We start from the raw sequence: 26908 nt of genomic DNA, 5'->3' as shown, positions 1-26908 counted from the left end.
ATAAGGAAATTCAGGTAGTTAGTATGGCAAAGGAATACAGGAAGGTTCTGTGAAGATCTATGCATTGCCAAAATATTCCAGGCATATTCTTTCATTTTGAAAAAGAGGTGTGATTACCCATTGGATACAGTGTGGCAAGGTTCTTCATCACTTTTGAGCTCCCAATACATTCTGGAGATCACAAGTTCTCCAGGAATCCAAAATGGTCTCAGATGGTCCTCTAAAGTGGTAGTCCAATACGAATACTGATGTTCATACCAGGGGAAAAAAAGTAATGAAGAGGCCTTGGGAGTGTCTTCTAGCTGTCAGAGAAGTATGACATCTGAACGATGAGAATTTCTCTGTTCCTCACCTTCCCCAGCTCTCTCGCTGTTTATTTATTTATTATTATTTATTTTATTTTATTTATAGACCGCCCATAGCGAATAGCTCTCTGGGCGGTGAACAGCAGAGTTAAAATACAAAGTTACAATAAAACATACAAGGTCACAACAAGGTAGAGTAAAAAACATTGAATATAAAACATGAACGTTAAAATGCCTGGGAGTATAACCAGGTCTTAACCTGGCGCCTAAAAGAAAGTACCGTAGGCGCCAGGCGTATCTCCTCAGGTAAGCTGTTCCATGTTACATCCTCAAAAGTCCAGTTTGCTCCCCTGTACCTCTCCAATTCCTAGTCAAATTTCTGCAAAAGAAAATGCCAGTAAGGAGGTTCTGTACTATAAAAAGACAGGATGCCCTATCCTGTGCTAGAAATGGAATTGGCCCCGATTAACTCAGAACATCCTGGTTTTAAACTCTGTTCCTCTAGGCACATCTCTATTGCCTTTTCACCCTTAAGCTTTCTCCTTGATAGATTGTTTTTTAATTCTCATTTGTCTTCCTTTAAGTCACTTATCTCCATATTATTGCTTAGGAACCCAAGGCAGATTTTAATAGCTCCCAAAGCCTAAAAAGTGGGGAAAGAAGGGCTAAAGCCTCCCTAGAGCTCACATATGTAGAAGTGAATTCAGGGCACACTTACCATGGTTGGCTCAAATTCCAGGGCAATGGCTCCTAAAGCATTTTCCAAGATTCCTTTCCTGCTGACGTCCATCACCAGTGTCTCGGTGGGCTCGGATAGTTTACGAATGTCCCACCACAGGACCTGGATAAGAGAAATACACATTACTGCTGGTGGTTGTTGGTTTTTTTGCCCACATTATGGGTGGCTTCAGATGGCCATTTTACAACTCACTGAGTTGGTGATAATTTCATCACATGAATGATTTCTGCTATGCTCATAGCAAACTCAATTCTCTGATTGCCGACCTTTATACAACCAAAATGGCACCAACCACATGCAATAGGGAGTTATCAGCAAGCTCGGGAGAACCCCAAAGTTTGAAGAACAAAAAAGCTCAGAAAAAATCCTAATACAGGGATCCCATCCAGCAAACTACAAGATCAACACAATGAGGACTGTAAATATTCAGTGGCCATGGAATACTGAGCATCTGTTGGGAAAGAGAATGGAAAACTATGGGGAATGGGAATGGTATATCTCAGAAAAGGGCATGACTGGCTGGCAAGCATCTTGGAACTATCCACACTGCAACACTATGTTGCAGGTCCTATTAGTTTGCAGGTCCTATTAGTTTGCAGGTCCTATTAGTTTGCTTTCAAGTGATGAAAAAATGTTCATAGTTTTCAAATGACCAGGCTATCATATTAATTGAAACTATCAGGTGGATAACATGGTCATCTGAATCTATAATATCAGGAACTGCAGGAGTCCAGCCTAATCTCAAAATGCCTAATCTTTCATCAATAGCTCCTGCCAAATTGACTGTACATTGTGCCTGAACCAGACATGTATGCTCTTTCCTAGAGTTGTCTCCTGAACTCCTCTAGACACTACTCTTCCAATCCACTATCTTGGCCTTCAACCCTGCTCCTGGTAAATGCGTTCACCGTATCATTGAACTGTAGGACTGGAAGTTTCAGGATCATCATTTAGTTAGACTTCCGGGAAGGGTGACTTAGCCTGTGCCTGCTTTTGAGACGGGCTCCTGCCTCAAAAGAAGCTTATTCAGATATATCAGTCAGTTTTTTCTTTTTTTTTTGACTGATTAAACTTCTCCCGGGTAGGGAGAAACGAAGAGATTAACCTCAAAGCCTATTTTTGTTGGGACGACCAGATCTCATTAATTTATGGGACGAGGTCCAGCCGACGAAGGTGGGACGGATTTTCAACAGCAAGCTCTATCTGTTAAAGCGAACGTTCATCTTATCTTCTAAGAGAGAACGCACTAACAGGCAAGCACCCTTCTTTCTATATTTTTCTTTTACTTGACTTAAATTGTTGCTGTTTAAAAGAGATTTGCCAGATTGATCGGTTTTTGACATCTCACTGGGGAGCCATAACTTCTCTCTGCTACGCACTAATTAATAGCTTATCTCTGTTTTTGTTGCAAAAAGCTGTCCTGGATTTGCATTCTAAAGATATACACAGAAGAGGGATTTCTATTCCAGATTTTTATTTTGAAGAATATTATACTGTCTGAGACTACTCTCTTTTTGGTCTATTTTATTTTGACGAATCTGTTTCTTGACGACTGCCATTAATTGTTTCGATCCTGGGAACTGCATTTTGTTTACTTAACTATGGAGAGATAAGGCTGTCTGCTCTGTTTATACTGTGATGTCACCAAGTTTGGAGTATTAACCCAATTGTTGCTGAAATAAGAAGTGGTTTTCCTATATTTTTCTTTTAAAATGGCAATTAAGAAAGTGGCTGAGAAGCTGGAAACAACTATGTTTCAGAAAATAATGGATGAGATTGAGATAACGAAACAAAACCTGCGACAGGGTTGTAAGGAGCTGAAAGTTGAATTGAGTAAAATGAAGCAGGAGATTAAAGATATAGGGGTCCCTGTGAGAGAGGTGACCCTGGAAGGGGTCCCTGTGAGAGAGGAGACCCCGGAGATTGGAACAAACGTGGAACAGGAAAAAGATTTGGAGTCTATGGACTTTAGAAACAAAATCTATTGTTTGGAGACACAGGAGATTAAAGACATAGGGGTGAGAGAGGAGACCCTGGAGACTGGAACAGGGGTCCCTGTGAGAGAGGAGACCCTGGAGACTGGAACAGGGGTCCCTGTGAGAGAGGAGATCCCGGAGATTGGAACAAACGTGGAACAGGAACAAGATTTGGAGTCTATGGACTTTAGAAATAAAATCTACTGTTTGGAACTCAATGTTATCTCTGAAGAAATTAATGAAGATTCTAGAGATAAAGTTATTAATGGCATGGATAATCTTCTGGACTGGAATGATGTGATGGAGCCCAATATAGAGAAAATCTATGGAATTAACTGCAGCCATGTGACAATGGAAAAACTTTCAAGAGATGACCCAGTGTATTTTGAAAAAAAGAACAGAGATATGATTTTACAGCTGTATTTCAGCAACCTATTCAGAATGGATGGCAAGAAAATATTTGGGATAGAGGTAATTCCCATTAGACTCTTACTATATGACTATGGCTTTGACAGCAAGATTATTATGGAATACTGATAATGGAAGATTGGATACTGAAATTACTGGACTTAACAAGACTACTGAAGATGGAAGATGGAAAATGGAACTAATAGGGATAATAGAACAATGGCTACTGAAATTACTGAACCTAACAGATTCTGATGTGATGGATTAATTGAAATGTTTATTTTGACTATGGTTATGACAATAAGATTATCATAATTAGTAATGAGATGGATTAATCGATATGCTTATCTGGAAAAAAAAATTGATAGATATATTTCTTAAAGAATTGAAACCTCTCTTTGACTTTTTGTGGAAAGAATAAAGTAATGTTTATGAGATTTGATGATTAAGTAAGATAACTACTGGAGGAAAGTGATTTTATAATATGACTTAAGAGACAGGATTGTTATATATTATAGACTTATAACTGATTTGATCTTTGACAAATGGGAAGTCAATATTTTACTCTTTATTTTTTATTTTTGTTTTTTTTTTCTTTTTTTCTTTTTGTTTAACTATTTTTGATTTTGTTTTTTGTCTTTGAATGTTTTATGATTTTGTCTTGTATGTTTTATGAAAATCTGAATAAAAAAATTATTGAAAAAAAAAAAAAAAAAAGGATCATCATTTAGTTGAATCCTCTGTACAGAGCCAGGATTTGCTGTACCCAAAACATTCCTATCAGATTATTCCAAGCCTTCAGATTATACTATGCTATGCAAGCAAAGAACAAGAGGAAGCAAAGGTGCCCAAGGGACGACGACACTCAGGTGGCTCAAGAAAGCAAGCTGCGTCATGTGACACAAGGGAAGGAAAAAGAGAAAGAGAAACTCAAAGTCACTGGGCAATCTGATCTGGAAGAAAGTCACCTACCAACCTCAATATACAGTCATCAGTTTGAAATGGAATGTTGAAACTGATTCCATTCACAGAGCCTCAAGATAAAGTTTTTATCAGCTGTATAGCACAGTTCTTCCTAACCAAATGCCCTCCATTGGTGGTCATCAATGATGGCTTATAAATGTACTTTCAACCTCACCTTCCTGATTATACTAGAACCACTTTCATACCATGCATTTATTCCATTATTATACAACTTTAAACAGTCATGGCTTCCCCCTAAGAATCCTGGGAAGTGTCGTTTGTAAAGGACACTGAGAGTTATTACGAGACTCCAATTCTCCTCACAGAGCTACAATTTCCAGAGTTCTGTGGGAAGAGGGACTAACTGTTAAACCACTTGGGGAATTGTAGATCTGTGAGGGGAATGGGTGTGTGTGTGTCTCCTGACAACTATCAGCACCCTTCACAAACAACTCTTCCCAGGATTCTTTGGGGGAAGCCATGACTATTTAAAGTGGAATAAGAGTGGAATAAATGTATAGTGTGAATGTGGCATAGGCAACTGCTGAAACTCCATGTTAAATTTATTTAAAATGGTTTTACAGTTTTGGCCCTTTAAATGTCCAACTCTATTTTAACCTTCCACAAATATTATATGCAGTCTATCAGAGAGGTCTTCACTTTCTGGGACAATACAATTCTCCTAGCATCTACCACTCCATCTTCCTCTTTCAATCTAGCTCCAAATTCTACTACAGTTCTCACAGTTGGATTGAATCATGATCAACCATGAGCCTGGATTGAATTTGATGGGCACAGACCCAGAACCCTTATTGGCTACTCTTAGGAGATAAATATAATCAGCTAGATTCACCATGAAAAATGGAAATGGACTCCCTTCAAGTCGATCCCAACTTATGGCTACCCTATGAATAGGGGTTTCATGGGAAGCAGTATTCAGAGGAGGTTTCCCATTGCCTCCCTCTGAGGCTAGTCCTCCCCAGCTTGAAACAGCTGCACAAGCCAGCCCCTTCCTTGTCCGCAACTGCCAGCTGGGGGGCAACTGGGCTCTTTGGGCCTATGCAGCTTGCCCACGGCTGCACAGGTGGCAGGGCATGTAACCCCTGAGCCACTCACTGTGGGGGTAATCTTTAGCTGGCCCTTGACACCCAGGAGACACGAGCGGGGATTTGAACTCACAGACTCTGGACTCCCAGCCAGGCTCTCCTCCCCACTGTGCTATATCAGAATACCATCATAATACAACTACTGTATTCAACACTGCTTCTTACCTGATAAATGCAGTCTGTCATTTGAACCAACCGAGGGACAAGCTCATGCCATTTTTTATAACAGAGCCCAGAGCCAAGCTGCTGCAGCAGAAGCTGTCTCCAATTGCACCAGAGGTCTGGAACATAGGAAGCTGCCTTATAACTGAGTCAGACCATTGGGCCATCAGTATTGTCTATACTACTGTCCTTCAACCCTGAGTTCCCAGGTGTTGTTGGACTACAATAGTCCAACAATATCTGGGGACCCAAGGTTGAAGGACAGTGGTCTATACCAACTGGCAGGCTGTCCAGGGTTTCAGGCAGAAGTCTCTCCCAGCCCTATTCTTGAGATGCTGGGGATTGGACCTGAGACCTTGTGCATGCAAAGCAGGTGCTCTACCACTCAGTTACGGCCCTTCCCCAATAGCACCTATTGCACCATCATTACTATGTAACGGCCATCCATTGATATAATTAGTTATAACAAACTGCAATATTTATGGTGACCCTGTTCTGTTTTTTACCTGCCCATCAGTGGAGCCAGAGAAGCAATCAGTTCCAGTTTTTGACTGTAGCCAGATCACATTATACACAGGATCCCGGTGGCCAAGCTCGACTGTGGTCAGTTCCACCGGCAGTCCTCCTTTTCGGGTGTCCCAGTAAGCTGAGGGACAGTGAAAGCCAAAAAGAATTACCAGTAGTTTTATAGCTTCCTCTTTTCCCTCTTCCCTTTAGTTGTGGGTTGCTTGCAATATGCTCAGAGCCACCTTCCCTACTATCTGCTGTCAGGCTTCCACATTAAAGCTGCCATTGATCGTCTCCTTCCACTGTGTTTCAAAAACACGGTTAACAGAAGCTTATTTCATTTTGGCTGTTACATTACTCGAGGTCCTAGCTTATGTTGTTGAAAATATGTCACACTTCTTGGTTATGGTTATGCAGAAAGCCACTCTAAAAAGTTAAATCTAGCTTCTTCTTGCCAACCACAACATTTGAGTCCACAGTTCACCCTCAAAAGTGTTGCCATAAATACATTTTATTTTGAAAAAAACTCTCTTCATTAATAACAGGAATATGTATATATTGAACGATTTTAAAATCAAGTATACATTCTAGCTTTCTAACATTTGCATTCCGCTTTCAGATGCACAAATGGAAAAGCCAATGTAAGTGTCATACTGGCCTAATACTTGGTGCTCTTGATTGCCACGAAGTGTTCTGTGTTCTTACCCAACCTTACCTCAAATGACACAGAAGGTGATTATTATTTGCATTTATTGGTTGCCTCTCTACAGATAACCCTCTCCCCCCCCAAACAAGTGATCTGTGGCAGAAGCAGAAATTGGCCAGATGTCTCTGGCATGTGCTCTGCCCCTTAAGCCCCATGTTACAATGGGTTCATTATCAAAGACTTATATTAAATAAGCCCACCACTTAAAAAAAACACATACAAATGGGCTGGATTATGCAGATGCAGCAGAGAATTGCTTTTGCTGTCTATGGTTCTGTTACAATTAAGCAATTGGAAGTGACAGAGTGTGTTTCACTGGGCCATTATTGCTTGCCTTGGGAGGCCTGTGAAGGACAAAGTGAAATCAACTCTCTCTTCCATCACCTACGGAGTGCCTGGTAACATCCCTGAAATATATATCTTGTCAGATCTGATTGCTGCTGAAAATGGCAACAGAAACATAAAAGGGAGTGTAATTAAATCAAAGGGCACATGTGAATGGAAAAGTAATAGGATCATAAATGAACTTGGCAAACCTGGGCCTTGTGGAACCCTTGAAACAATGGAGGGGAAAATAATTCTTGTTAATCAAACGGGCAATTATGAATAAAGGGGCCATGCACTTCTTGGGTAACACACAGCAGCAGCAGCAGCAGCAATGTAACATATCATTCTCAGTCTGAACAGGATCCCTAGAGCAGCCTTGTTGCTTGCTACGCATGCGACTACTCAGTCCCACAGCACCCTGGCAAAGCCAGCCAAAGACAGGCTGGAGTGTGCAGAATAGCAAACCATCATAATACTGAAAAGGATTAACATTAGCACAACATGGTAAGACTCATTCCTATGGGAAGCAGGAGCCCCCAATGGTATCTGTGGGACAATAATGAATGATTAGAGTGGGTCAGCCTTGAGGTCCTCTCACCCAGTTTCCTGCTTCCAACAGTAGTGCCTATCCAAAAAAAGGACATGAGAGGCATGGGAGATAATTGTGTGCACAGTCAGAACTTTGCTTCCTGTTTTCTTTGGAGCAGTTTGTCCTACTACTAGGGTGATGGCTTTGGCATGGGAACCTCTGTAATGAAAGTAGGAAGCTAAATTCCAGCTGCACATGCGATTCTTTCAAGCATGAGAGATCCCAGTGATCTGCATCTGTAGCAGTTTCCCTCTCTTCTTTGAACTCAAGGCAAGTATCAACAATGTGTCATGTGTGAATAAGGTCCTTATGGTCCATCTGCATGGCAGTTAGTACGAGACAGAGGATACAGCACACCCAAGGGTCTCTTTTCAAAACAAAGAATGGTGCTAGGTGACCAGTTGGAGCAGGACATTCAAGTATGCCTCTCCGTTACAGCCCATGATGAAAGATGCATCAAACCAACCAGCAGCCAAAGGAGAACCACATGAAACTTCTGGCAATTATAACCTAAGGCAGTGATTCTCAAACGGTGCGCCAGGGCACACTGGTGCGCCGCAAGAGGTGGCTAGGTGTGCCGCGAACATTATGAAAGTATATTATTATTAAGATATTTTTATTCATAGTTTAAAATATATTAATATATTTTAAATTTTGTAGACGAAGTGCACCAGAAAATTTGTATATGTCTCACAGTGTGTCACGAACCAAAAAAGATTGAGAACCACTGACCTAAGGAATGGGGGATGAAGTGGAGCTAGTAGGTGGTAACCCAGGTAGTATGTCAGATCAACCAGAGAACCCACAGAGAGAGTTTGAGCCCACCTTCTAAAGTGGTTTCCTTAATACATGTGTTCAGAATAGAACCCATCAGTTAATAAGAATTAATAACAGTGCAGGAATGCCTTGGTTTAGGGGGGAAATTTGTGGAAGACTTCAGTCTTAGGGCATTGTGATTTCATGAGCACTGAAAATAGCTTTAAACACACCCACATACTTTCAATTGCCATTGTTTTGTCCACTTCCTGTTTCTAAGCCTTTGGTTTTAAGAAAGTGGAGGGAATAATCTGGAATGTAAAGCCACAGATTTTCTGGGTCACTGGTTGCAGTGGGTGGCAACTGGGGAAAGATCCTTTTCATTGGTGGCACCCTGCCTATGGAATGCTCTCCCCTGGAAGGCTTGCCTGACATCTGTGCTGCCATCTGTTCTACACCAGGCAGACTTCATTTTTCCAGGCTTTTAAAGAGAAATACATTTTTCTTTGCTCTATTATTTTTCTTATTTTAATTTTTTTGGTGATATTATTTTAAGTCAGAATTGTGTAAGTTTTAAGGACATGGTAGAAATCTAATAAATAAAAAAATAAAAATAGGGGTGTGCATCTTGCTTTCCACAGTTCAAATGCCATTCCAAGAAATTCCAAATTCTGAGTTGTGCAAATCTAACACAATCACATTTTTTCCTCATAGTTCATTCTTATTACACTATTTGTGTTATCTTTCAAAAGCAGTGGGTGTACAAGTGCATCTGAGAGAATGAGCAGTTATGCACTTGAAGCCTCGGCCATGGTCTTTCTTTGTTCTCAAATCAGGAGATCATCCACTAAACCTAGATACTGAGAAACACTGCATCCAGTTTATTTTATTTTTGGTTTTAAGTGCCCATAGCTATAGATTTAAAAAAAAAAACTTGTGTGCAATTTGAAAGCAGCAAACATTTTCAAAAATTGAAGTCAGTGCAACAACAATAATAATATAGATAAATGTTATTTGAAAGCACATGCTCTGGTTTTACATGCCACCTTCCTCCATTTCCTCTTCAGGAGTTAAGGCTGGCTAGTGATGATTCATGACAGTTAGCGTCAAACAATAATAGAATTCAAGGTACACAAAGAACCCCTCCCCCACAACTTTCACCTTGTGCTATGCTATTTCCATTACCTATCTGTCCATTGTAGCATCCACCAATCAGGATATGCGAGTCTTTTGGGTTATATTCTAAACACACCAGAGGTGAGGATGGCCGGATAACAAGTTCTGGTTTGTTGGGGGTTTCTAAGAAAGGGGGGAAAGAAAGAAACATCCAGATTTTCCAGTTCTACAGTGGATGGTAGATTTCTCTGTCTTGTTCACTCATCTCTCCCCCATGGCTGCCATCAGTAAGAAGCCTGCTCTTCAACTGGAACAAATTCACCTGAAAGTGCAGGTGCACTGAAGACTAGAACAGGGAAATGGAGGGCAGAAGTAATAGGGGAACTACTCTTTAGAGTTGCATTAGAGTCAGGCAAAATCCAAGTCAGAGACAATTTCTGCTTCCTCTGCACTGTGTAGGATGGTCACGGCAGGAAGTAAGAATGTCCCCTGTAGTTCCCAGTCAAGAGATGGATCTGCCAGCACTCAGGTTCTGTCTAGGGAAAATTATGCAGAAGCTATAATCCCTACTTTTCCCCCTTCTTACCAAGATCCCATATGTATGAATCATAGCTCATGTCTTTTGAACTCCGCTGGAATTCTAGGCTGGAATAAGATACTGCCAGCTTCTGACTTCTATCAGGATGCCAGGACAGATGTGTGGCTGTTCTTTTGATTGGGTTTGGGTCCCTTTTTGAAGAGAAAGCAGAAGACAATGTCATTTCATTCGCTAAGATGCAACAAACTGTACTATGAAATCTCACAGGGAAATTAGGCTTATGTGCATCAGCATTTTGAAGCAGGTACTTCACTGGGCAGACAGGCTATTTCTAATCTCAAATGCCTACAAATCAATTGTTCAAAAAATTATCATTACGGGTTGATTAGTATATAGTTTTTCAGTTTCTTCTTCATCTAATAGGGCAAAAAGAATTGGACATTTTGAAATTTGGAAAGTGATGTGGAAATACGCTGAAAAGTGTGGGATGAATTAATGAATAACAGGAAGATGTATAAACACCCTGCAATCAAATCAGTGAGATTTCAGGGTGAATGCTCATTGTCGTATAACTGCCCTGTAAACAAATCAATATGAATGCTCAATAAATAGGTCATCTGGAAGAGCCCAAAGTGACAGCTGTTTGTTACTTTAGACTTATTTTAACTCTATGGGCATTATGTCTGGAATGACAAGGGTTTCCAACCTCACATTTACCACTACATTTAGCCCTGAATAATCTAAAAGTGGGAAATGCAAATAAAAAGTTTATTATAATAATAAACCCCACCCCACCCTGGTAAGCTAACTGAAAATAGCCAGGAGTATGTTCATAGACACTGCTTGGTTTTAGGGATCATCAATGAATGGCAGCTGGACGCAATTTGCAGCTAGCCAGAAGAAAATGAACGTGAACATAAAAAAAGACAACCTCATTCTTCAAATACAGACTGTCCAAATAATTTAGGGTTAATAATGATCACTGTATTTTTTAAGACTGCTTCAGCAGAAATATTTCAGTCATTATGGCAACACCAAAGATCATCTCAGGTTAGATTAGAAGCATCCCCTGAAAGCCTAGAGGTTTCTGGCCGCTCAAGACAGAGTTACCTGAAGACGTTGATAGTTTTTGCTGATGGAGGTTCATCGGTAACCCCTGTCGTCTCCTCTTCCTCAAAGTATTCCTCGTAGATATTGATGGCATTATTCTGTTTGATGCAGTGATCCATCAACTACAAAAGAGGCAATGGAGAACAAATCTGGGGAGGTTTTGCAGAAAACAAAATCAGGAAAGGAAGTTGCCAAGGTCTGATATAGGGGGATGCACTAACAGGGTGGGGCCAAAGGGGCTTACACTGCCAAGCTGAGTGATCACATTGATGTAGTTTTCATCCTTCTCAACTTTCTTGCGGAAGCGAATGGTCTGTTCCATTTCCAAGGGATTGACATCTTTAGGCCAGCCACCTTCGATGTGGTTGATGCCTCGAGTTTCCATTTCAAACCTTTCAGTGTTAACCTGATGTAAAGAAAGAGGACAAATGCCTTCAGTCTTTTTCCCCCTTTCTTTTTAAATAGCAGCAGCAGAGGCCTCACATACACAACCATTATTCTCAATAGTCATGAATAAGAGGAGGAGGAGACGTCCATGGAGAAACACACCCTCTGTGAGAGCTGAGGGCTAGACAACCTGTGTGAGATGCAGGCTGTAGGGCACTGTATCTTAACGTGGTTGGACACTCTCAGCATGGACAATTTGGGGTAGCGGAAGCTGGATGATTATGAATCACCATAACTGGTTCTCAACCAGCCCCCACCTGCCTCCATACTTATAACCAGCCCTGGGGCGGCACTGGCTGTCAGCCTCCTCCTTAGTCTCAGTGTTGCCCTTGTAGAATTCAGCAGGGAAGAGGAGAACCAAACCAGAATTAGTGGACTCCAGCTATCATTGGCTTTGGCTCCACCTACTGTTAAATGTGTAGCAAAATCCAGATGTTGCCATTAATTAATTCAGACAATTAATGAAATGTATGCTTCTTTCAGGACTTAGGGTTTCTAACTTCAGCTTCTATTTGAAAAATAAAACAACAAAAACAACAGCTGCCACAAAGCCACATTGTTTGCAGGTTTTACAATGGTTTCTGAAAAGTACAGAAATCTAGATCCCTTGACTATGTTTTCTTCCAAGTGCCAGGGTTCTGTAAACAGAACTCTCTTTTTCTTGTCCAGCTGAATTTTGCAGCTTGGAAATCCTACATAATCAGTCATAAATTTCTCTCTCATCATCAGATAGTCCCCAATAGGCAGAAAATTAATGTACTGTAGAAGATGGGGTTTCAAGATCAGGCACTCTACCTCATGCTCTGACATGTCACTGGCACATTGTACTCCAGTATCAATGGGGTCTCTTTCAATAAAATTCATAGTCAACACTGGATCTGGCTGAATGTCCACATTGACCTCCGCCATCCGGTCAGAAAAACTGCACTGTCGACCAAACTCGCTGCGCTTCTTCACGTAAACGTAGACAATCTCCATGGTGCTCACTGCAAATGGGACAGAAAAAGCTCCTGTTGCTCCTTCAGCATCACTTTTTCACAGTTATTATTTTAGAGCATAATCCATACCCTACAAAATGATCCTTGGTGGGGAAACAGAGTCCACTGCAAGCCTGGCTTAACAACCTTGAAAATACTGGAGCAGCAGACTCTTAACTAATTTAAAGGCAGATAACAATGGAAGATCAATATAGCTAAAGTGACCATCCTATATTGAATTTTTTTTTTAGGCTATGGGAGTGAAATTGTCACAGCTCCAGACATCTTTATTCAGGATAGGACTTCTATTATGAAGATATCACAATTTCCCCAGAACTCAAACCACAATATTTTGTTCCTGGGAAACTAGCTTAGGGAGTCAATTAACCTTGCCATTTCCATGCAGATTATGTTTACACCAATGTCACAGGCACTAATTGGTTAGTGACTATGACATCATTAATGAAGAGTGATGCAATATTCCCATGGCGGCTCCATGTTGTGATCTTTAAATATTTATAAGTACAACACTACTGGGAAATCATAGATTTTTTAAAATGTCTGTATAAGGCTTAAATTATTCTTGAGCCTGACATAGTCCAATATGAAAGAAAATAGGCAGAGCAGAAGTAGCCAAAGCAACCCCTATTTTTTCATACACTTGACAATGGTAGGTCCAGTCGTGGAGGAAATCAACCACAGCTTCCCCACCTCCAATTAAGAACCAAGAACAACAAAACAGCAGCAGTGATGTGGGATTCACATTAAAAGGTGCCAGAGTGTGTGGGATTAAGAGACAATGAAGGGGTGGGAAGGGGGGAGAAGGGGTGGGAGGCTTAATTTGAGCCGAGGCTCACCTGGGCTGACATTTGGATCCTTTTCTTTTCAGTGCCAGAAAAAGCATTGGGACATGCGAACAGTAAAACTGTGCCTCTGAGCATGAGAGAAATGGACTATCCTTTCCCCCATCATACTGGGCAACCATAATCAGCATCTCGTACATCTGGGATGAGGACTGCCCGGCAAAGAGAATCTGAGCCCCAACACCTTTCTGGTGAGAAAGTTGGCACGGCAGGCAGGGAGGGAGATGGTGGCTATTAATGAGAACTGCCTGAACAGCCTTGAGCACGCGGGGCGGGGGGGAGGCGGCGGCAGCTGAGGTTTGTACCATTCCTTGGTGGGAAGGTGGGAAGCGCAGTGCTGAAGGGTGCGTGCGTGTTCCATGCGCCGAGATAAAAACCCTCAATGCCCCCCCTCTCCCGCGCCTCCTTACCCTGCTCTTCCCCCGACCAGGCAGATTCCGCCGATTGGAGTAGCGTTTACTCGTCTCCTAGCAACCGCCGCGAGTATTACGTGCCGAGCTGGGCGGGGCTATAGGAGGAAGTGGCGGAGAGAACTCGTTCTCAGAAGTGAGGAAGAAGCTAACTGCAGATCCTCCGAGGGAGAATTAAAGCGGAAGTCAAGAAACCTCACTAGTGTCCGTCCCTCCGTCCCTGTCCATTTAAAGGAGAATGAGAGGATGTGGAATTGTTCATACAGTATAGGGATTTGGCAGTCAAGGCTTAATTGGAGACGGGGTCAGGGAGATCAGTAGAGGAAGCAGCCTAATTTGCTATGCCGGAGCACCTTGATTGTAGAAAGCGTGTTGCTGGATGTAATATTCTTAAGTGGGTCCCTCTTGCAATCTACGCACATAGTTATACACCTTCCTGTTGACCATGCACCACAGAAGACTCCAGTAGAACTGCGAAACAGTTGCTTTATTAAACAGGAGATAAATAGGACTATCTCTGAGGCCAGTCAGCCCGTCACCAGCCTTCCTTGTTAGGTGGGGCATTTTTTAGGAGAGAGGCACATAGCACCTGCTAATTCCAACCCCCCAATGGTGGAGAGGATGTGAGGGCCAGCCCAGCCAAGGGACAAGTGGATACCAAAAGGTGTTAATTCATAAGAACATAAGAAGAGCCTGCTGGATCAGGCCAGTGGCCCATGTAGTCCAGCATCCTGTTCTCACAGTGGCCAACCAGGTGCCTGGGGGAAGCCCGCAAGCAGGACCCCAGTGCAAGAACACTCTCCCCTCCTGAGGCTTCCAGCAACTGGTTTTCAGAAGCATGCTGCCTCTGACTAGGGTGGCAGAGCACAGCCATCACAGCTAGTAGCCATTGATAGCCCTGTCCTCCATGAATTTGTCTAATCTTCTTTTAAAGCCATCCAAGCTGGTGGCCATTACTGCATCTTGTGGGAGCAAATTCCATAGTTTAACTATGCGCTGAGTAAAGAAGTACTTCCTTTTGTCTGTCCTTCTTGAGGACCCTTCCTTCTAGGCTTGTTCTTGACCTTTAGATTTTCATTCCTGTTGGACGATCAAGGGACAACTTTTTAACTGACTGCTTTATAAAGGACTAACTAAGCAGTTGGAAACTAATTGTGGAAAGTTATTGGGATTTTTTTTACTGGTTGCTGAGTTGATTTTTCTGACCAGAAACCCCAAAAAGATCTCATGCTGAGCTGCACACGTTGGAAAAGTAAGAAATTAGGACTGAGTTACAGCCTGGGTAGCCAGCCAGCCAGCTAACTGTAACATGCACAGTGTGCACAGCAGTGTTTCTATTCCTCTGGGGCTTTTTTATCCTTTGCCGTCAGATACTCAAGAAAAAGAAGTGGAAAAAAAAGCAATTTTGATAGTGACTACAGTGAGTGCTTTAAAAAGTTCTCTTTATTTCACCCTTTAGCAATAAGCACCCAATCCTGCTATAATTATCATGAGTATACTGTAGAATAAACAGACCTTATTTGCAGGCACATGAACATGCTGCTTTATTGCTGAAACTGAAAAAGAGAGCAAAGGAAAAGCCAAGGGGTGGAGTCTAACTCTAGCTCCTAATATACAGTTCTAATATTTAACTCTTCAAGGGTCATGTTCTTATACAGGCTGCCCCCCCCCCAGGATAGGTTAAGTAATTATAGAGTGATTGTGATCATGAAAAATCCACTTTCAGTCAGGGAAAGTCTTGAGTGAGCAGACTTTTGGGGAGTCTTCCAGTTGAGGCTTTTGTTGTGCACCAGCTTTGCCTTATTGCTGAATTTTTCAGAGGCTCCTATTCTTAATTTGCTTCTGCTCTGAAAACAATCTGTTATTATTTAAGTGGGAGCTGCCATTTGCCTGTCATGTCACAAATTTAAAAAACAAATTTCCAAAAAAATCTGTGGGGGGGGCAGCAAAGCACAGCTTGGTGTGTATGTGTACCCTGGCTACAGAACTGAGACTGGTTTACACAGTACTGAACTGGTACAAGGCTGAAATGTACACCGAGACCATAATTCCCACCCACTGAGCCATAGGAGGGGCAATGATTGCAGTCAATCCCCTTTAACTCTTCATATGTAACACCATGCCATTATCTGTAGCCCATCCTAGGATTATAGGGAGGTTTTCCCAGTCAGATAAAATCAACCAAGTGTCTTGTGGCAGCTTAAAGACTGATGATAGCATAAGCTTTCTTGGGTAGAGTCTACTACACTTCATCAGCTGCATAATGATTATGTGCTATCCTCCTCAGCTGGCAGGTGTATAGGTGTGTGTATATATTGACACACAGAGAGATGGGGGGGCAGGAATGGGGCCAAATAGCAATGAAGGGGGGAAAGGTGCAATTCTGCTTAAGCTTCAGATAAGCAAAATGAATATTTACAATTGCAGTAACTGGTGATAACACAATCACCCCAACTTTGCAGTGTTAAGAAACAGCTGCCGCAGGGCAGGACACCATTGTCTCAGTTCAAGCCTAAACAAACAGAACTAATCCCAAAGCCTGACAACCTCACCTCTCACTGGAGTCTCCCTTTAAATTTTCTTTTCTGGAAAAAGGCAAACTTCAGGTCAGCAGCAGGATGTGCTGTGAAACTGGTTTCTGAATGAGGACATTTCATATGTCAGATTAATGTCCATTAATTCTTTTGCTTAGAGACTGCCCTGTTTGTCCTATGTAGAAAGCAGAAGGGCATTGTAGGCAGGTGAGAGAATATACCACACTGGAAGATGAGCACGCAGGCAAGCAAACCCTTGATGGTGTGGCTGATGGCATCAGGTCCACTAATACAATTGGCTGAGTGGATTTTGGTTTTTATGCATTTGCTTTAATGTTTAGCTATTACTCAGTTTACTTATTGTATTGAGCTGTATGCAGCTGTTCTGGGACCACACAGTGACAGGTGGGCTACAAATGCCTATTAATTAATTAAATATGAGGACAGAGTTTATTTATTTTTTATTAAATTTATATCATAGAATAGTAGAGTTGGAAGGGGCCTACAATGCGATCAAGTCCAACCCCCTGCTCAATGCAGGAATCCAAATCAAAGCATTCCCAACAGATGTCTGTCCAGCTGCCTCTTGAATGTCTCCAGTGTCGGAGAGCCCACTACCTCTCTAGGTAATTGATTCCATTGTCGTATGGCTCTAACAGTTAGGAAGTTTTTCCTGATGTCCAGTCAAAATCTGGCTTCCTGCAACTTGAGCCCATTATTCCGTGTCCTGCACTCTGGGACGATCGAGAAGAGATCCCGGCCCTCCTCTATGTGACAACCTTTCATGTACTTGAAGAGTGCTATCATATCTCCCCTCAGTCTTCTTTTCTCCAGCCTATCAAGGTCCCTTTGAATTTTGCTTCTGTCTTCCATGGTATTAGCTATACCCCCCAATTTTGTATCATCTGCAAATTTGACAAGCATACTTTGTACCTCCTCATCCAAGTCATTAATAAAAATGTTAAAGAGCACTGGGCCCAGGACCGAGCCCTGTGGTACCCCACTCATTACTTCCACCCAGTTTGAGAAGGAACCATTGATAAGCACTCTTTGAGTATGATTCTGGAGCCAACTGTGGATCCATCTAATAGTTGTTCCATCCAGCCCACATTTAGCTAGCTTGCTAATCAGAATATCAGGGGGCACTTTGTCAAAACCTTTGCTGAATTCGAGATATATTATGTCCACAGCATTCCCACAGTCTACAAGGAAGGTTACCTGATCAAAAAATGAGATGAGATTAGTTTGGCAGGATTTGTTTTTTATAAATCCATGTTGGCTCCTAGTAATCACTGCATTGCTTTCAAGGTGCTTACAGATTGACTGCTTTATAATCTGCTCCAGAGTTTTTCCAGGGATTGATGTTAGGCTGACTGGTCTGTAGTTCCCCGGTTCCTCCTTTTTGCCGTTTTTGAAGATGGGGACAACATTAGCTCTCCTCCAGTCATCCGGCACTTCATCAGTCCTCCATGATTTTGCAAAGATAATAGACAGCAGTTCTGAGAGTTCTTCAGCCAGTTCCTTCAATACTCTAGGATGCAGTTTATCGGGCCCTGCCGATTTGAACTCATTCAAAGTAATTAGGTATTCCTTGACCATTCGTCTATCAGTCTCAAGGTCCAATCCTGACCCTTCTACTTCATGTTTCCCGGGAGGGTCATAGGCCCTTTTTTGGGAGAAAACTGAGCCAAAGTAGGAATTGAGCACTTCTGCCTTTTCTTTGTCATCTGTTACCATTTTGCCATCCTCATTGAGTAGCTGTGGCACCATTTATTTTCTCTGTCTTTTACTATGTACATACCTGAAGAAAGCTTTTTTGTTGCTTTTAGTTGTTTTGTTTTGTTTTGCTGCTTCTTTTTTTGGGGGGGGGCGGGGGGTTGTTTTACTGTTTTACTGTTACCGAAGGAGAAGGCCTGCCTGTCGGCGTACTGGAGGGAGCTATGTGTAGATCAGAGGGGGTTAGTGTGTGGGGGGGTGGGGGGCCACAATATTGAAAGGCTAGGCGGCAGATTCTGTAGGGGCGTGGGTAGCAGGCCAAGCCAGCATCGGGGAACTAGGGATAGATGCTTAATATCCATCCCTTGTTCCGGGCCTGTTTACCACCAGAAGATATCTGGGGGAAGCAGAACTCCATCCAATCTTCGATTGCTGTTGTGTAACGCCAGGTCTGTGGTACAGAAAACATCACTCATCCAGGATATGATCCTGGTTGAGGACGTAGACCTGGTGTGTATTACGGAGACATGGCTGGATGAGGCCTCAGCTCCTATACTTGAGGCCATGTGTCCAGCCGGTTTCCGATATGCACAGCAGCCTAGGATTGGGAGGCGGGGAGGGGGAGTGGCAGTTATCTACCGGGAATCTTTGTGTTTCGCCAGACCCCCTCTCCACGAGACCAAGTTTGTTGATTGCATGTACTGGAGGTTGGGCCCAAAGGGCAGTTTAGGGATTCTGCTTGTGTACCGCCCACCCCGCTGCGCAGCAGAATCCCTGACTGAGGTGCTCGAGGTAGTCTTGGCTGTGTGATTGCTCTCCCCCAATCTTGTGGTGATGGGGGATTTCAACGTACATGTCGAGGCTGTCCTCACAGGAGCCCCTCGGGATTTCATGGAAACCATGACTTCCTGGGATCTGCACCTTAGTAATATAGGGCCTACCCATGTAGCCGGTCATGCTCTCGACCTTGTGTTTGTCTCGGGAGGGGAGGATAGTGCTCTGAAAATGGGGGTGAATTCTTCTAACCCCATGTCATGGTCAGATCACTATCTGGTGAATATAGATCTCTCGATGCCGCATGCCCTCCGCAGGGGACAAGGACCTATTAGAATGGTCTGCCCCAGACGCCTGATGGAGCCCAAAGGATTCCTGAATGCGCTGGGGGATATGGAGCTGACTGAAGGTCGCCCGGTCGAATCCCTGGTGATGGAGTGGAATAAGGAGATCGCCAGGGCGGTGGACTGGGTGGCTCCAAAACGTCCTCTCCCCCTCAACAGAACTCAGACAGCACCTTGGTATACACCACGGCTGCGGGGTCTGAGACAGGAGGTGAGACGACTTGAGCGCCGGTGGCGGAAATCTTGCACTGAAGATGATCGGACACGGGTTAGAGCAGCAATAGCTGCCTACCAGGTGGCAACAAAGGCAGCAAAGAAAATTTTCTTTGCTGCCTCTATTGCGTCGGCAGAGTGTTGTCCCAGGAGATTGTTCCAAGTGGTCCGAAGCCTGGTCGGTCCAGTTGCTCAGGAACCCATGGAACATTCTAAAATCTCCTGTGATACTTTTGCTAAACACTTTGCCGATAAAATCGAACGTCTGAAGAGCATGCTTCCGCTCGCCGTGGAGACAGGAAGTGGGCCAGAGTTGGCCAGTTGCATTCCGGTCTGTTGGGATCGGTTTCAGCCTCTTCTCTCTGAGGAAGTGGACAAGGTGCTCTGTACTGTGAAGCCGGCCACCTGTCTGGTTGATCCTTGCCCATCATGGCTCATCATGAGCTGTAAAGAGAGACTGGGCGAAGGGATCAAGGTGGTGGTGAATGCATCCTTGCAAGATGGTGCAATGCCATCAGCCCTCAAGGAAGCGGTAATAAAGCCCATCTTAAAAAAACCGTCCTTGGATCCCCAAGAGTTAAACAACTTTCGCCCAGTCTCTCATTTACCATTCTTGAGCAAGGTGATTGAGAGGGTGGTGGCTGCGCAATTACAGACACACTTGGAGGAAACGGATTATTTAGATCCATACCAATCGGGTTTTAGGACTGGTCATGGTACGGAAACAGCCTTGGTCGCTCTGGTAGATGATATGCGGAGGGCATTGGATAGGGGTGAATACACCTTCCTTGTCCTCCTGGAACTCTCAGCGGCTTTCGATACCGTTGACCACGGTATCCTTTTAAACCGCCTAGAGGGATTAGGAATAGGAGGCACTGTCTTGCAGTGGTTCCGTTCCTATCTCTCGGATAGGCAGCAACGGGTGGCATTGGGAGATGAGGTTTCAGACCCTTGGCCTCTTCATTGTGGAGTGTCACAGGGTTCTATCCTCTCTCCCATGCTATTCAACATCTATGTGAAACCGCTGGGAGCAATCATCAGGAGTTTTGGGTTGCAGTGCCATCAGTACGCAGATGACACTCAGCTCTATCTCTCCTTTAAGTCCTCACCGGAGTTGGCTGTGAATACCATGTCCAAGTGCCTAGAATCTGTAAGTGGATGGATGGGAGAGAATAGGCTGAAGCTGAACCCCGACAAGACTGAGGTATTACTTGTGGGAGATAAAAGGAAGTTAGGAATTACTGACCTGATGCTTGATGGGGTAAGTTTACCCCTGAAGGACCAGGTCCGCAGTCTTGGGGTCATACTTGACTCCCAGCTGTCCATGGAGGCTCAGATTACAGCAGTGAGCCGGGCAGCTTGGTATCAATTACATCTGATACGGAGACTGTGTCCCTATCTTCCTGTTCACCTGCTCCCTCAGGTGATACATGCCCTGGTCTCCTCTCGCTTAGACTACTGCAATGCACTCTACGTGGGGTAACCCTTGAAAACGGTCCGGAAATTACAGCTGGTACAGAACGCGGTGGCACGCTTGATTACGCATAGGTGTCGCTGGGATCATATCACCCCAGTGTTATTAGATCTTCACTGGCTACCAGTTGTCTACCGGGCCCAATTCAAGGTGTTGGTGTTGACCTTTAAAACCCTATACGGTTTCGGCCCAGTATATCTGAAGGAATGCCTCCAGAATCACCGATTGTGCCGCCTGACGAGATCAGCCTCGCAAGACCTTCTCTCGGTCCCACCGGTGAGAACAGCTAGGCTGGTACGGACCAGAGAGAGGGCATTCTCTGTTGTGGCCCCCACCCTCTGGAACTCTCTCCCTTTCGATCTCAGACATGCTCCCTCCCTGTCCAGCTATCGCCAAGCCTTGAAGACCTGGCTGTTCAGGCAGGCCTACAAGATTGGGACAGATTAATTTATGTTACAACTGAATTAATGAATGGTTTTTTAGCTTAACATTTGATTATGTTGATCTATATGTATTGTTTTTATTCTTGTTGTTTGTCGCCTAGAGTGTCCCTAACCCGGACAGATAGGCGGCTGAAAATAAAATTTATTATTTAGCATCCCTCGCTAGCCTCAGCTCATTCTCAGCTTTAGCCTTCCTGACACCATCCCGGCAATTCCGTGATACCTGCCTGTACTCTTCCTTTGTGGCCTGGCCTTTTTTCCACTTCCTGTATGTATCCTTTTTTGTTTTCAGGTCATCTCTAAGCTTTTTGTGAAGCCACATTGGCTTCTTCCACTGTTTCCTCCTTTTTTCCTTGTTGGAATTGCTTGCCATTGCGCTTTTAGAATTTCCTTTTTTAGAAACTGCCACCCATCTTGGACTCCTTTTCTCATTAGGGTGGCTTGCCATGGAACTGTACTTACAATTGTTCTGAGTTTATTAAAATCAGCTTTCTTGAAGTCCAGGGTGCACTTATGGCTACTCTCAGCTTTTGCTTCTGTTAAAATCAAGAATTCAAGTATGGTGTCACTTTCCCCCAGAGTTCCCGTAACTGCCACTTCATCCACCTAATCATCTCTATTGGTTAGAATCAAGTCCAGGATAGCTGATCCTCTGATTGCTTCCTCCACTTTTTGTAGGAGGAAGTTATCTGCAACACAAGTCAGAAATTTCTTGGAGGGATCGTGTTTGGCAGAATTTGTCTCCCAACACATATCGGGATAATTGAAATCCCCCATTACTACTACATCATGCCTCCTCGAAACATTGGCAATTTGCTTTTCAAAAGTTACATTCTCATCTTCTCCTTGACTGGGTGGTCGGTAGTAGACTCCAAGCACCACATCCCTTTTATTACTTGCCCCATTAATTTTAATCCAGATACTCTTGGTGGAGCTACCAAGCTCATCTTCCTGAATTTCGGTGCAGGGATATATATTTTTAACATATAGTGCGACTCCGCCTCCCATTTTATTCCTTCTGTTCTTTTTGAACAAGTTATATCCTTCAATTGCTGTATTCCGGTCATGGGAGTCATCCCACCAAGTTTCAGTTATACCTATCAAGTCGTAATTGCCCTCCTGTATTAAGAGTTCAAGTTTGTCCTGCTTGTTTCCCATGCTCTGCGCATTAGTATACAGATATCGAAGACTATGTGATTTATGGTTTGGCTTCCTTACTACATTTTTCTGAGGGTTGTTACTGATTAGAGCCGATCTCTTTGGTCCCACTACTGTGCATAAGCCTTCATCAGTCGTTACCACCAAGTTTATGTCTCCCACCCCTTTAGGATTCAGTTTAAAGCCCTCCTGATGAACTTCTCCATGCTGTGGCCAAACACATTCTTCCCAGTCCTTGTGAGATGCAACCCATCACTTGCCAGCAGTCCTTCTTCCAAGAAGCATAGCCCATGGTCCCAAAATCCAAATCTCTCACGTCGGCACCACCTTTGTAGCCATTCATTCACACGGAGTATTTTTCTTCCCCTTTCTACTCCTTTTCTGAGTACTGGAAGGATGGATGAAAAAACTATCTGGGCCCCAAAGTCCTTGAGTTTCCTTCCAGAGCTTCATAGTCTGATGTGATTTCTTCATAGCTCCGTTTGGCAGTATCATTTGTTCCTACATGGATGAGGAGAAAGGGATACCTGCCGGTGGGCTTGATGAGTGATGCAACCTTTCCATCACATCTCTAACCCGTCGTCCTGGTAGACAACATACCTGGCGAGTCCACGGATCTTCTTGGCATACTTGGGTTTCGATCCCACGCAGTAGGGAGTCTCCCACTACTAGTACTCTTCTCTTCTTGTTGTGGGGCATGGTTTCATTGTCCCTGCTTTATTGAGCTTCAGCCTCTTGCTCTTTGTTGCATGGGGTCTCCTGTAATTCTTCCACCACAGGCTGTCCTCCAGTCTCCTCCTCAAGTGGTTGAAAGCGGTTCCATAGCTCCACTGGTGAAGGGTGTCTTCTAGCTCTTCTGCTTCTAATTGTCACCCTTTCCCACAGAGTTTCCTCCACTTTGTTATTCCTCTCCAAAGCAGTCTCTTCTGCTACCGCATGCTATTGCTCCTCCACCTCCACATCTCTTTGTTGCTGTTGTTCCACCGTTCTGTCTAAGAACTCTTCATCTTCTCTTATTTATTTATTACATTTATACCCCGCCTTTCTTTTTTCATGAAACCCCAGGCGGCTTACATACGGTTCCCAGGCGGTCTCCCATCCAGGCACTGACCAGACCTGACCCTGCTTAGAGTTGGACATATGTGCCTTCAGACCATATTATAGTCCTCAGTGTGGCCACCCGCCGTTCCAGGCCTCTCACCTTTTCTTCCAACAGTGCCACGAGCTTGCAGTTGTTGCAGGTGTACGCCATGTTATTCTCAGGCAAGAAAACAAACATGGCACACACCTTGCAGGTCACCACCACTGGAGAATCCTTCCCGTTCATACTCTCTTCTACCTTTTGTTTCTAACTACTTCTTTTGCAGTGGCCTGTGCTTTGTCCTGTCCTACTTCAGGGTAAACTTGAGAGTCCCACTAGTATGCAGTGTGCTGTACAAGGAGAATTAGTAATTTGTTTGGTTGTTTTTTTATGGACCTCCCCCTTGACCTCCCCTGTCGAACTCCTTTGTCAAGCTCCTGTTTGCTCTGTCTGTTCGCTCGCTCTCTGAAAGCTGGCTTGCTTATATGTCCTCATCTGTAGATCAACTGAGACAGCTTGCTCTGCTCTGTTAGGAGTCAGGAAGCAGAATGAGAGTCCCAGCACACACAGCTGCTGCTTGTTGCTCTCAGCAGTTCTCAGGCCATGCCCTTAAGGCAATAGCTATCAGGCCACACCCCCTTCCAATCAAGCTGCTATGGAGCCCTTCAGAGCACACGGCTTAGAGCACATGGCTTCAGAGCCCTCGTCTTTTTCCTTTCCTTGCTACAGCTCCTTTGTCAAACTCCTGTTTGCTCTGCCTGTTCTCTCTCTCTCTGAAAGCTGTCTTGCTTATATGTAGATCAACTGAGACAGCTCTCTCTGCTCTGCTCTGTTAGGAGTCAGGAAGCAGAATCTCTCACCCTTCCTCCCAGAATTGGCAGCTAGATTTGTTTCAGGGTTTGGTTCCTGAGTGTATGTATCCATTGCGTGGCCTGGTGTTGCTGAGTACACATTTTGGATCAGGGGGCTGTCTGTAAGTGAGGACATTCAGGCTTACAACCCAAGGCCTGTGAGGGAAGTATTATTGTCCAGATGGGCTGTAGATCACTAATGATACACCGGAGAGAGATTTAGCAGAAGCCTAGCTTGCAGATGACCTATATTGGCATCTGTATTGGATTTGCATTGATTTTATATGTGTGGTGGTGTTTTAAATTGTTTTAATGTATGCAAATATTTTAGCTGGTTTAAATATTCAATGGTTTTGTGTATGTTTTTGTTGTACTGTAAGTCTCTTCAGGGTGTCTCATGGGAAGCAACTCATAAATTGAATAAGTAAGAATGTGTTCTGTCTTAAGGACATAAGAAGAACCTGATGGACCAGACTAAAGGCGTATTTAGTCCAGCATCCTGTTCTCAACAGTGGCCAGCCAGATGCCTGTAGGAAGCCCGCAAGCACGACCTGAGTGCAATAGCACTTTCCCCACTTAGCAACTGGTATTTGGTGGCATACTGCCTCAGATACTAAAGTGCAGTAGAGAACCATCATGATTAACAGCCATTGATGGCCTTTTCCTCCATGAATTCATTGTCATTTGAAGGCCATCTAAGTTAGCAGCCTTTACCACATTTTATGGTAGCATATTCTGTAATTTAACTATGTTGCCTTCTGCTCCGGGTTTGTCCCATAACAGATTATTCCTGGATGCCACTCTGAGCTGTTTTCCTTGCTTCATCAGGCCTAATATAAGAAATGTCTACTGTAAATCCTTAAAATGCAAGTCCTTGGCCAATACACTGGAACAAATGCAGTTGTATCATGGATCTTGACTACAGACAATTGATTATGTGGTGTAATCTGGGAGGAAGCTGGAAATGTGCAGCTATCAGATAGGAGGACTTTGAGGCAGGCTTTAACCTGGCACAACTCATGGAAGGGACTGTCATTCAGTGGAAGAGCACATACTTTGCATGCAAATGGTTCTAGATTCAGTTCCTGAAATACCCCATTTCAAAAGGATCTAGAAACCTCTAAATTAGATTACTGCAATGCACTCTACGTGGGGTTGCCCTTGAAAATGGCTCGGAAACTGCAGCTTGTGCAAAATGCGGTGGCCAGACTGATTACTGGGACCAGACGGTCCGAACATATAACACCGATTCTGGCCCGCTTGCACTGGTTGCCTATATGTTTCCAGGCTCGATTCAAGGCGCTGGTCTTAACCTATAAAGCCTTGCACGGCATGGGACCACAATACCTGAGGCAGCGCCTCTCCCGATATGAACCTACCCGTACACTACGCTCAGCATTGAAGGTCCTCCTCCGGGTGCCTACTCAGAGAGAAGCCCGGAAGATGACGACAAGAAAAAGGGCCTTCTCAGTGGTGGCCCCCCTTCCTGATGAGATACGCCTGGCGCCAACATTACTATCTTTCCGCCGCCAGGTAAAAACTTTCCTCTTCTCCCAGGCATTTTTAGCATTTTAACTTTTAGCATTTTTAGTATTTTAGCATTTTAACATTCCTGTATTTTAGTATTTAATGTGCATTTAATATGTGTTTAATTATGTCTTAACTTTTGTATAATTAACTTATTTTAATTGATGATATGTGGTTTTTGATTGTATGTTACTGGTTTTGTTTGTTGTGAACCGCCCAGAGAGTTTTGGCTATGGGGCGGTATATAAATTTAATAAATAAATAAATATAAAATAAATAGAAGCAGGTGATATAAAGACTTCTGCCTGAGACCCCAGGTTGCCGTTTCCAGAGTAGACAATATTGAGCTAGATGGGCAAATAGTACATAGAAAACTGCCTTAGATCAGACTAAGTGAACCCTGTAATAGTTTGGATCAGATTGGCTTATGGTGCCATTATACTGTAGAGGGTTGTGACATTCTGAAATAAAGGGGTATCTGGCATCTATCCTGAAAGCAAGATAGAAGGGATGCTGTTATGAAGTATTAGAAACAGGTATACTAACCTGCATAGCTCCTAGTCCTCCCCATTTGGTCATAAGTCAGACCTTGTCCAGCTGTTGTCTCTGTCTTTATGACATTAACCAAAGTTCAGGATGGGATTAATAACATACTTAGAACAACCACAGCTACGGTTCAAAAGAGGTTGTTCCTGCTATGAGACGGTGTGATGAGCAGTAATGATAGCAGAAACTGTGTGATGAAAGGACATCTTCAGCTTTTATTGGTGTCTCTGCATAACCAAAGG

General features: G+C 43.5%; 1 protein-coding gene across 1 annotated transcript in view; it reads right to left on the bottom strand.

Annotated features, from left to right (window-relative positions):
• DNAI2 (dynein axonemal intermediate chain 2) overlaps positions 1 to 14174 on the bottom strand; it is a 33850-nt gene extending 19676 nt beyond the window's left edge. The window contains exons 1-8 of the mRNA XM_061621785.1: positions 14006 to 14174; positions 12551 to 12741; positions 11553 to 11714; positions 11309 to 11430; positions 10247 to 10389; positions 9730 to 9843; positions 6166 to 6305; positions 1024 to 1146 (exon numbers count right to left, since the gene is read on the bottom strand). Coding sequence (XP_061477769.1) covers positions 1024 to 1146; positions 6166 to 6305; positions 9730 to 9843; positions 10247 to 10389; positions 11309 to 11430; positions 11553 to 11714; positions 12551 to 12733 — 987 coding nt within the window. The 5' untranslated portion in view covers positions 12734 to 12741; positions 14006 to 14174. The remainder of the gene's footprint in view (positions 1 to 1023; positions 1147 to 6165; positions 6306 to 9729; positions 9844 to 10246; positions 10390 to 11308; positions 11431 to 11552; positions 11715 to 12550; positions 12742 to 14005) is intronic.
• Between the last annotated feature and the right edge of the window lie 12734 nt (positions 14175 to 26908).

Source organism: Rhineura floridana, chromosome 3 (genome assembly GCF_030035675.1).
Source record: "Rhineura floridana isolate rRhiFlo1 chromosome 3, rRhiFlo1.hap2, whole genome shotgun sequence".
In the NCBI taxonomy this organism is placed as follows: Eukaryota; Metazoa; Chordata; class Lepidosauria; order Squamata; family Rhineuridae; genus Rhineura; species Rhineura floridana.
This window is presented reverse-complemented; position numbering and strand designations above follow the sequence as displayed.